The sequence below is a fragment of the Carya illinoinensis genome, chromosome 5, assembly GCF_018687715.1.
Source record: "Carya illinoinensis cultivar Pawnee chromosome 5, C.illinoinensisPawnee_v1, whole genome shotgun sequence".
In the NCBI taxonomy this organism is placed as follows: domain Eukaryota; kingdom Viridiplantae; phylum Streptophyta; class Magnoliopsida; order Fagales; family Juglandaceae; genus Carya; species Carya illinoinensis.
The window spans coordinates 43,836,134-43,847,081 of NC_056756.1; the positions used below are offsets into that span (position 1 = coordinate 43,836,134).

Here is a 10,948-nt window from a genome sequence, read left to right on the forward strand (position 1 = left end):
ATAAGCAGAAGTGTGTCGGCCCAAATCCGTTCTACTTTTGAGCCTAATCTCAAAGCCCAATCAGGCTATTATTATGAAAAGGTATTATAACATAAGCCCATTGCTCTCATTTATGCCTTACCGGCCCAACCTCAGCCTGCAATTTCATAACTTGCTCCCCTTCCAATTTAGAGATATCAAATCGTGCTAATGGATTATGTTCATGTTAGGTTAATACATGAATATTATATTATATGAGTAAACTTAAACCCGACTCATTAACCTTATCATGTTAAAATATCAAACCCTAAGACGACTCATTAACATAAGGAGTCGTGTCGTGTCAACTTGTTTTAATATATTTATGTAAATTGATTGAATAGATCCGAAATAATTAGTTGGACTTGATTAAATTTAATATAATTTAATAGAAATGTTAAAATTACAATATCTATAAAAATTATAAAACTAACTATAAATCTAAAATTACAATTCAAATAATAAAAATATCGAAATTAAAATTCTAAAATTGTAACTTTAGGTATAAGGGTATAATGATAACTTTAACTTTTTTAATGGTCATAACGGATTATAACATATTAAAATGGGTTGAGCCGTTATCAACCTCTTAAACAACCATGAGTTAATGGGTCAACCTGTTTTGACTCAAACTCGTTAAAACTAAATTCAAACCTACTATTATCGTGTCATGTTCATATTAGATTAAAAGATCGTATCATATATTGCCACATCGACCTTCCATGCCGCCATTTCTTTCTCTGTCTATATCCATAGAATGGATAAGCAAGCTGCCCAACACATCGTAAACTCACTCAAAGATTCGTTCAACCAAACCAACAAACATAACCAACACATTAAAGACAGAATGAAACTCATAATTTGAGCATTAAAGAACAGCAATATACCATCAAAATAGATGTGCTTTAGTCTTACTCTAGAGATTCATGACATCTCTATGCATTAATAAGAGAGAATAAGAGAAAACAAGGTTGTTCAATGAAAAGATTTTAGAATTTCTTTTTCTTATTGTACCTATGTTGTGAAGCCTTATTTGTGAATTGAAAAAAGGTCATATAAAAAATTCGTTCGACAGACATGCGATGGGCAACTCAAATGATACTCAAGCAAAGAGTTCACTCAAGGTTCGAGCAACAGGATACTTGAGTGAACATTGGACAAAGAATTCACTCGAAGCACACTCAATACTCCGTTTGAGCAAATAATCCAAAATCTGTTTTTCTACCATTTTTGCCACATGACTATATATATGTAATTATATATGTTTTGAAGGTGATCATTTGTGAACTGCATGAAACAAGGAGAAAAAAAGAAAGACAGCCCTTGAGAGAGAGAGAGAGAGAGAGAGAGAGAGAGAGAGAGAGATAGATAGATAGAGAGATAGATAGAGATATTGTATTGCTCTACAGTGTTCCTACTTTCTTTTGAATAAAAATCATATGCACTGTTGTAAATGTAGATCCGTTGCCAAATCATATAAATTTCATGTCATGTTTGCTTGATATTTGTTTATAACATCATTGGTTAATAACATGTTGATCGAGTCAATAACTTGGGTGGGTGGGCGAATGGATGGGTATTATACCCGCAACCCACCCAGTTTCTTAAAAAAATGTCGGTCATTTATTTCAAACCCAACACAAAAAATAAGATAATAATAATAACGTAATGTAAATATATCCATTAAAAAAGTGTGTACAAATTTTGGACAATAACAATAAGATTATTGATCTATTATGAAGCTGAGCAACTCTACATAAACCCAAATGACTTAAACTACGTTGACACATTTAGTTATTAAAATGGGTGTATAATTGACTAATTGATGATTCAGACTTGAATGGCCATATTCAAATTGCCATTCCTAATTTTATGATGTGCCTCTAAAGGCTTTATACCCAGAGAGCAACATTCTTCTCCCTCAACTTGGTTGTTGCCTATTGTCATTTGGGTGGCATTCCTTTACTATGATTCTTAGCTTCTTGGCTTCCTTTGTCGCGAACTTTGCATGGGGTTGAGTCTATTATGCCAATTTAACTTAGCCTTGCTTGTCGATAACATCAGTCTCATGCTCAACACATGCCTTCACTAGATTAGGCATGATAGCAAATATCATATGCCTTGTCTTGGTAGGCCTGTGCAAGAAACCGATTGGTCATGCCTGTCCGCGAAACCCGACCCAACCCATACTGAAACCAATGCTTGGGTTGAACCTATACAACCTGCTGAATGTTTTATGATCTGTAGATGAAACTCTAGCTAGCTACCCCCCTCCCCACTTCTCTTGGTTACAATGCCATCGCCACCATTCCCCCCTCCCTACTTCTCTTCGGCATAGCGTCATTGCTATCACCTCTATTCCCTTTTGTCCGTTTGTCGCCTCTATTCTACTATCTCTCCATTTGTTAGTGCCATTCATTCTCATATTGCCTTGAAAATTGATAGCAATGAGGTCAAGGCTCAGATTTGGGACACTGTTGACCAGGAACGCTTCTGCGCAATTCGACTTGATTTTTCTGTGCTGTCAAAGTGGGTTCTTGAGAAGGTAGAACTGGTAATTCAAACGCTTTTGCTTGGGATTCTTCTGAGGATTAGTGTTCTTTGTTGTTTTATTTTTCTTTAAATATGAGTTTTCATATAGTTATTTGTTGATACTCACACGTTAATTTGAATGCTTTTGTTGATGTTCTTTATTCTCTCTATTATATTTCTCTTTGTTATTTCATAATAAATGTTATACTCTTTCTTATTGAAATTCCTTAAGTTTTTTTTTTTTAGGTAGGGTAGTAGTTGGAAGTAAGTAGTAGAAAATGATGCCCCTGAAGCAAGAAACCATAGAGCACTCGATGATATTGGGAATGTGGTAAATATTTGAGGAATCGAAGGCAAGCCTAATCGTCCCATCACAAGGTGTCAAGGTCTCTCTTACTTTTCCTTTTACAACATTGTTTGGTTCAGTTTGTAGGATTGTGAATTGATGTTGTAGATATGGATTTAGAATGAACCCAACTTTGCCTTTACCCTATTATGTATTTGGTGTCCATGTTGCTTTTCTACCTCAACACTCAAATATTATATGAAAATGAAATGGTAGCTGTTTTCATGATCCAGTCGAGATTATATGATTTTAAATCATGCTAACTCAATATCTTGATTGTACTATAAGCTTTGAAACTATAGAGGTTTCGTACTGACACATGTAAGTAGGATTCTTCATGAAAGAGGGTGAAGTTTTGAAATAAAGTATGATTAAAATACATTGTCAAGTGGAGTGGGATCGTGTGTGTATACTCTTTTACAACGTAATTCTTGATTTTTTGGCAAGTAGGGTGAGAACATTATAGGTTATAAGGCTCTATTTACTTAATGTGATTTAGAATTCTTGTTCTTGATTTCGTGGGAGAGATTGTTTGGTTGTGATCCTAAAATTACTTGTTTTGGTGTGGTTTACAATTATTTGGTGGTTTGAATTTTTTCTTTAATTATAAATTTTTGTTTTATTTCTTCTTATCATAATAATCTTGTATAAAGAAAAGCGTTGGTAGCTTTTAATTAAGAGAACCTTACATTTTCTTTTTCTTTTACAAGCTTTATTTTATGAGCAAACTTATTCAAGTTGCATTTTGGTTAGGCAACATGGGCGGCCCAATGTGAAATCTTGTTAATAATCAATTGGTCTTCATTTAGTTTTAGTGTTTTCATTCTTTGCATTTTAGTGTTTCATACTCTCATTCATTTCACTTAGTTTTTTACTGTTTTTATTTTCAATTGTAGGAATAAATTAAAGCAGAAGATCAAAGAAAAGAGAGAGAGTAATGGAGAAAAGAATAGAAAAAGTCCTGAATTAATTGCTTATACTATCTAAATATATTAGAATTTTTGTCATTTTTCTCTTGGCTTTAACTAATTAACTGATATCTTTCCTTTCTAGATATTTTTTTTTTTTTAAATTTGAAACTGAAAATATTCATTCAACTCATGAATTTTAAGTAAATTATATGATAATTTAATTTTATGCATACTGAAAAAATATTAGGTTTTGTGAGATAATGAATGTAATAATTTGTCATAAAGAGTTCATTTCCATTTTTAGTATACACACAAATCAACTATAAAAATAATCCAGATTGACATGACTTGGATTATCTGGATCGGATCAGGTCAGGCTAAAATCTTGAACGGATTGCTCGGGTTGCAGGCCTATGCCTTGGTGCTTATTTTTAAGGGTAAGTAGCTATGGTGATTTTCATGGTCAACATGCTTTTATGACATCTGTTTCCTCTTTAATACCTAAATTTTAATAAACTTATAATTAGGTACATTTGATAATCTTACAATAGAAAATTAACGAGAGAATTGCCACTCTATATCAGTGTGTAATGTATTAGCCTTCAATTAGTTGCTAAGACATATTAATATCATATATCGATCAATCAAAGACTAATATGTGATCTCCCATTATCCTAATTAAGAATTTCTTAAAATTCAACCATTAATTTTGTAAGAGTATTGTTAATAAATTATGTATATGTAAATGGTAATTTTGATGAATGTAAGATGAATTTAAATTTTAGCTATTTCATTTACAAAAGTCTCTATATTGGAATAACTATTTTTTTATTATATAAAAATAAAATTATATAAGATGAATTTAATTTTAACTATTCATATCAAATCTCCATATTGAATATCTATTTATTTATTATATAGTAATGAGTAATTAATAATTTAAAAAATATTTAATTTTTTCAATTATTAATTTAATTATATTTTAATTATTAATTTATTTTATTCTATCACATTTTACTATTTAATTTAAAGAAATTTATGAAAATTTGTGAATATAGATGTTAATATTTTCTTTGTAATTACTGTAGATAAAAATTATAAAATTTGTTAATGGCTAATCCATTACAAAGTGAATGTTCTATCCTATAGTTAAAAATTTAAATATATCAATTCAAGAGTATTATTATAATTATAATTTTTTTTATTATAAATTAACGTAATATAATATTTATTTGAATGATATATCTACTTGTCTTGAAAAAAATAAAAAAATCTATTGGTCTGTGGTTCCATCTACCTTCCACTTCCCTCCGAAAGCTGGAGCCCAATTGCTTTTAAATTTCTAATTCAAAAAAATAAATTAAAAAAAAGAAGAAAGAAAATAAAAGTCTCACGAGTTGGTATCGAAAATTCAAAAAGGTGATTTGATGACACGCAATCATCGAAGTCTTTTACGTGGCGCTCCCTCACTGCGCCTCTCCTTAAATCACATCATAAACACCTATCATAACAAATCGAATTGTCCTACCACTACACGACGCGTGGTGCACATTGCGCACATTTCTCGAGATTCTCACCCTACGGCCTACGATATAGCTTTTTAGCAAAACCCCTGTTGCTAGTCTGCCACGTTCACGGGCACATTATTGTTGGAATGGGTGCGCACCACACCCTTCATCGCGCAGTTTAGCATTGTCTTCTAGCTTCCTGAGTCCTCACACTGCAGAGCAGCTCACTCTGCTACTTCAGAGATCATTTAACGTCCGATCGATACTCATAATCTCCTTCCCCCTCTCTCTACATTTTGTAGTTTATGGTTTGTTTCGGAGTCCTTATGGTGAATCGTGCGGTTCTTTTGGTGTTGCTGGCTTACCTCTCCGTGGATGGCTGCTCCGCGGCGCTCACGTTTTCATCGAAGCTCATACATCGGTTCTCCGACGAGGCCAAGGCGCTTTGGGTCTCGAAGGACGGTAATGCGCACGGGAGATCGTGGCCGAAGAGGAAAAGCCCTGAGTACTTCGAGTTGCTGCTGAGAAATGACTTGAAGCGGCAGAGGTTGAAGCTCGGCTCGCAGTACGACTTTCTGTTTCCTTCCGAGGGGAGCGAGACCCTGTTCTTCGGGAATGCCCTTTATTGGTGAGTCACCTTCAGTTTGTTTGGTGCCCGATAAAACGTAGTGAAAGAGAGAGAGAATTCACTCTCTGAATGTGATTCTAGCTGAACATAGAGATTGTAGTCTTGTGCTCTATAGTTTCGTGGCATGTCTCTAAATTTTGGAACAGTATCATACGGTTAATTTTGTGTTTGTTTTAATTCGAGCTTTTGAATTAACGATGAAAATCTCGATAGGGTTGAATGTTCACGGTTTCTAAAATAAAAAGAGAGACAAAAAAAAGGTATAATTCGTTATCCCATCGAAAAAATGCGCTTTGTAGAGAACATTTTGTCTGCTCAACTACCTCGTCTATCTTTTCAGGCTGCACTATACATGGATTGATATAGGGACACCGAAGGTTTCATTTCTTGTTGCATTGGATGCTGGAAGCGATCTGCTTTGGGTCCCATGTGATTGCATTCAATGTGCTCCATTGTCTGCCAGTTACTACAGTATGTTGGTAAGTTTGCCTTTACTAGGTATATTTAGTACCCTTATTACTGTTTGCCTTTACTAGGTATATTTAGTACCCTTAGCGTTTTCTCCTTCACTTGGAATTTTGTACCCTTGTTACTGTCATGAAAATTTTAATAATTGCAGCTGTTTGATGGATAGAGATATGAAAAACGAAATCTCTGGTTGATTCAAGTACTAGAAATCCAGAAAAGTAGGGAAAAGAAAGATGATGAGACACTGCAGGGTGCAAGTGTTAGGTGATAAATCTCAGTTTTTAGCAAAGGCTTTGTAATTGTGAAACCATCACTTGTCCCAAAAACTTAAGCTGATAAGAAGAGTTAATTATTTAAAACATATCCTTAACAAGGCAATACAAGCACCTGCTGAAGTGTATTTTAGTGTGTTTGATCTTTGCTTTATCGAATAATATATATTTTTCTCGGGTTCCCTCTATTCAGACTAGTTGCTTGTACATTTCGGTGGAACATAGGATGCGTTTGATTCTCTGTGATCGCCTATTTTTAATCACCGGTAAAATGAATGAATGTGTAATTTGTAAATGATGTAGAATGTGAAATACTCTTTTGCTTTTAGAGAGTTAAGACTTCTACTTGATATTTTTTAGTGACATTTTTTAGTGCTATTTTTTCAAAATAATTCTTTCACTTTGCTTTTGCTCCTCGCTGAAATTTTGATTCTGCATTCGAATTTCCAAAAAATAAAGAAAGGGTCTTAATGTAATTGCATTGCACTTGTTCTTTGGTTTGGCTAAAAATTGATACAGATTTAGCAGTTGATTCCAATGATTGATTGGCAGGTGCTCCCTCGTTTTTGGGGCATCTATTATGCAGGATAGGGATCTGAGTGAGTATAGCCCATCTTTCTCAAACACCAGCGAGGACCTACCTTGCAGTCATCATTTGTGCGAACAGAGTGGCAATTGTAAAAGTTTGAAGGAGCCCTGTCCATATATTGCTGAATATGACTCTGAAAATACCACAAGTTCTGGCTTTTTGGTGGAGGAAAAACTACATTTGGCATCTGTTAGCAATCATGCAACGCAAAATCATGTGCAAGCTTCAGTCATTTTGGGGTGTGTTTATATATTTTTGTCTTCCTTTCTGTCGTTGTGGTTCTTGTTATCTTTTGGACCTAACAAGAATGGCACTTTTCTTTCCGATATTTGAACTCATTGATTTACCTTCTTTCATATACATTTTGTCAATTCAGCTGTGGTAGAAAACAAAGTGGTGGTTATCTGGATGGAGCTGCTCCTGATGGTGTTATGGGATTGGGACCTGGAAACATTTCAGTTCCCAGTTTACTTGCAAAAGCAGGATTGGTTCGAAATTCATTTTCACTTTGTTTCGATGAGAAAGATTCTGGGAGAATTCTTTTTGGGGACGAAGGGTTGGCCACACAACAATCTACTCCGTTCTTGCCTATTGCAGGAAAGTATGCCATCTAAATAGCTTTTTGGCATGTTAATTCTAATAGCTGAGTGCAAATAATTTGCTTTGCATGCCTTACTTCCAAAGATGCTATAGTACTCTTGGTATGCCTTTGTAAAACTTGTTTGTTCATTATTTCAGTAATGCCTATTTTGTTGGACTTGAGCATTATTGTGTCGGGAGTTTATGTCTCAAACTAACCCAATTCCAAGCTATCGTGGACAGTGGCTCATCCTTCACATATTTTCCCACTAAAATATGTGAAAAAATTGTTTCTGAGGTGATTCCTGTTCCTAATCTATGAAGTGCAAACTTTTCTCTTATATGGCCTGAAATATTATTTCTTGTAATTACAGTTTGATAAACAAGTGAATGCTACCAGGATCAACATCCCAAAAAGCACCTTTAAGTACTGCTATAATGCCAGGTTGGATGGTAGATGAGAAGAGCTTTTGAAATTCTTTTACCTATTTCTATGGGACTCATAGTTGTCCATTCTTCTGTGCATCAGTTCACAGGAGTTGCATAACATTCCTACCATGAGACTCGTGTTCATAATGAACCAAAGCTTTTTAATCCATAGTCCCATATATTCTGACTCTGAGAATCCGGTGAGTGATTCTACATTCTAACTTGTTCCCATTCGAACATGAGCTCATGCAAATATTATTCCAAAAGCCATTGGTTTGCAAGAAAGTCCAAGCAAATTTCTGATACTTCACTGAGGAACGTGAGTATGATATTGGTTGTTGTGTGTCGAGACATTCAGACACCTTTATCTCTTAACTTAGAACTATATACAGTTTTAAATCATATTTTGCACATTCCATCGGGAAATACGTGTTGAAATTTACTTGTCAATGAATTCTGTATTTATAGAGAATAATGCTACTTGTAATACTTCCACCGTAACACCACTGATGTGTGCAAGCATGCACTAGCCACAAAAAAATTTGCAATTCAAAAATCAAAGCATAACTTCCAATACATGCCTGCCACATCAGTGGTGTAACGTGGGTGTTAGAAGTGGCAGTACCAGTTTATATATTAATTCTAGAATTCTTCACGTCTAGATTTCCTAGAACCTGAAATATTATTGTTGTTAGAAGCTGGGAAGCCTGAAAATATATTTTTTTTATTTTTGTAGAAAATATTCTTCAGTGATTTGATGTGGGGACTGCTCGTATAATGGAGTGTGGTTGTAATGTTAAATATCAATTTTCTGAAATGCGGTGCAGGGATTTACAACATTCTGCTTAACTTTACTGCCGTTGGATTATGACTATGGTATAATTGGACGTGAGTATACCTCCCTACTTGTTGCATTCCCATACTATTTGCTGTTAATTTTGATCTATTGCAAAAAGTCTCATGATATACTAATGCATGTATTTTTGTGTTTGATGTGTCACTTGCTCACGTACTAGTTTGCACATGCAAATTATTGATGACTCTGATCAACATATTTGGTGCAGAGAACTATATGATGGGTTATCGCGTAGTTTTTGATAGGGAAAATATGAAGTTGGCTTGGTCAAAATCCAATTGTAAGTACAGAAGATTTCTTTGATTCTGTTCCATTCAAGCATTGATTTTTCTAATCATTTCTGCTCATCTTACAAATTTAACCAGAATTTGTAACTACATGTCAGAGGGTTTTAGCTATATCATATTGTGGAATTATAAACAGAGCTCTCAAAATTAAAATAGGGAACTAGCAGGAGTTCTTTTGATGATACTTTTAATTAAAGATTCTATGCAAATCTATTGACTATATAATTTCTGAATCATCTTCTTAGTATTCTATTGAGCTACCTCATGATTTCATTTTATTTTGTTGACCTATCCCTACACTTCACACACTAAAAATACCTTTTATTGTATTGGCTTTGTTACCACAACTAACCCACTTGATTTTTGACGTTAAGATTTTGAAAAAAAAAGTTTGAAGAAGAAAGTTTTCTTGCACTGGAGATTACTAATTCAATAGAGAAGGAAAAAGAAAGACATTCCATCTTACTTGGGATAATATCCGCATGTACTTCATTGATTAGCAAATTTTCTGTCAACATGTAGGGATTGCATGTGCCACATAAGCTCCAATAAACCCCATGTGGGAAATCCGAAACCGCAACCCAAATATCCCCCCAACTCTCCTTCCTTCATCTCTCGATATTATCCACAGCTTCTTTATGAATACCCCAACTCCTGTAGCATTTCGTTGAGTACTGACTTCAATATTCTCTTCTTTTACATTACATTTTAGAACTTTAATAGTGAGTTGTTAATTATACTTTTGTGTAGTTTGTTATCATTTGTCCTGTGGTGTTTATTTTTCTTAATTTTTGAATTCATTTATTTGCTTCATCATTTGATTTGTCATAATGCTGCATAGCTTTCTAATCTGGGAAAAATGTTTGTAATTCTAAGTTTCTTACTAATAGACCACCTGACTGTACAGGTCAAGATATAAATGGCAAGCAAGTGCATCCCACACCTCCAAATGATGATGGATCGCCAAATCCATTGCCAACGAATGAGCAACAGAGCATCCCAAACACACAAGCGATTCCACCTGCCCTTGTGGGTAGGGCTTCATCACATTCCTCAGAAGCTGCCCCTTGTCAAATTCCCTTATGGCTTGGTTTGATAAGTTCATTAGCACATCTGGTATGTTTGTGTGCTGGTCACCTAATTTTCTCTACCTTGGACTTGTAAATTCTATATTTTCTTGTCAGACTCTCCCGGACACGGTTATTGCATTGATTGCGGGGAGTTTTGGTATCTACTTCACGTCTATAGACATGTCTTGTTTATTTAAATGGCATCAGATCTGGTTCATCATCTATGCTAGGCCTGTGCAAAAAACTACAAAACTGGACCCGCTTGAAAGGCCCGATCTAACCCTCCCAATAAAATTGAGTTAAAACTAGATGTGGGTTGGATGGGCTCTTTAGTGGGCGAAACCGTAACCCGCATTCAATCCCCTCGATTGCCTAACCCCCTTAAAAACCCTGGCACCACCTCCCCCCCCCCCCCCCCCCCCCCCGACGGGTCAAATGGTGGTTTGCTTTGCTCT

General features: G+C 34.8%; 1 protein-coding gene across 1 annotated transcript; it reads left to right on the forward strand.

Annotated features, from left to right (window-relative positions):
- Positions 1-5,424: 5,424 nt before the first annotated feature.
- Positions 5,425-10,715, forward strand: LOC122311842 (aspartic proteinase-like protein 1). The gene is made up of 10 exons (XM_043126579.1): positions 5,425-5,943; positions 6,284-6,422; positions 7,270-7,511; positions 7,649-7,873; positions 8,011-8,149; positions 8,226-8,296; positions 8,381-8,480; positions 9,108-9,168; positions 9,345-9,416; positions 10,331-10,715. The coding sequence occupies exons 1-10, from the start codon at positions 5,621-5,623 to the stop codon at positions 10,585-10,587; spliced, it is 1,629 nt and encodes a 542-aa protein (XP_042982513.1). The 5' UTR covers positions 5,425-5,620; the 3' UTR covers positions 10,588-10,715.
- The last annotated feature ends 233 nt before the right edge of the window (positions 10,716-10,948 follow it).

Coding starts and splice junctions, on each gene's coding strand:
- LOC122311842 (XM_043126579.1), top strand. CDS start 5,621: ATGGTTTGTTTCGGAGTCCTTATGGTGAATCGTGCGGTTCTTTTGGTG. Junction 8,481..9,107: donor ATTCTGACTCTGAGAATCCG/GTGAGTGATTCT, acceptor AATGCGGTGCAG/GGATTTACAACATTCTGCTT. Junction 9,169..9,344: donor TGACTATGGTATAATTGGAC/GTGAGTATACCT, acceptor TATTTGGTGCAG/AGAACTATATGATGGGTTAT.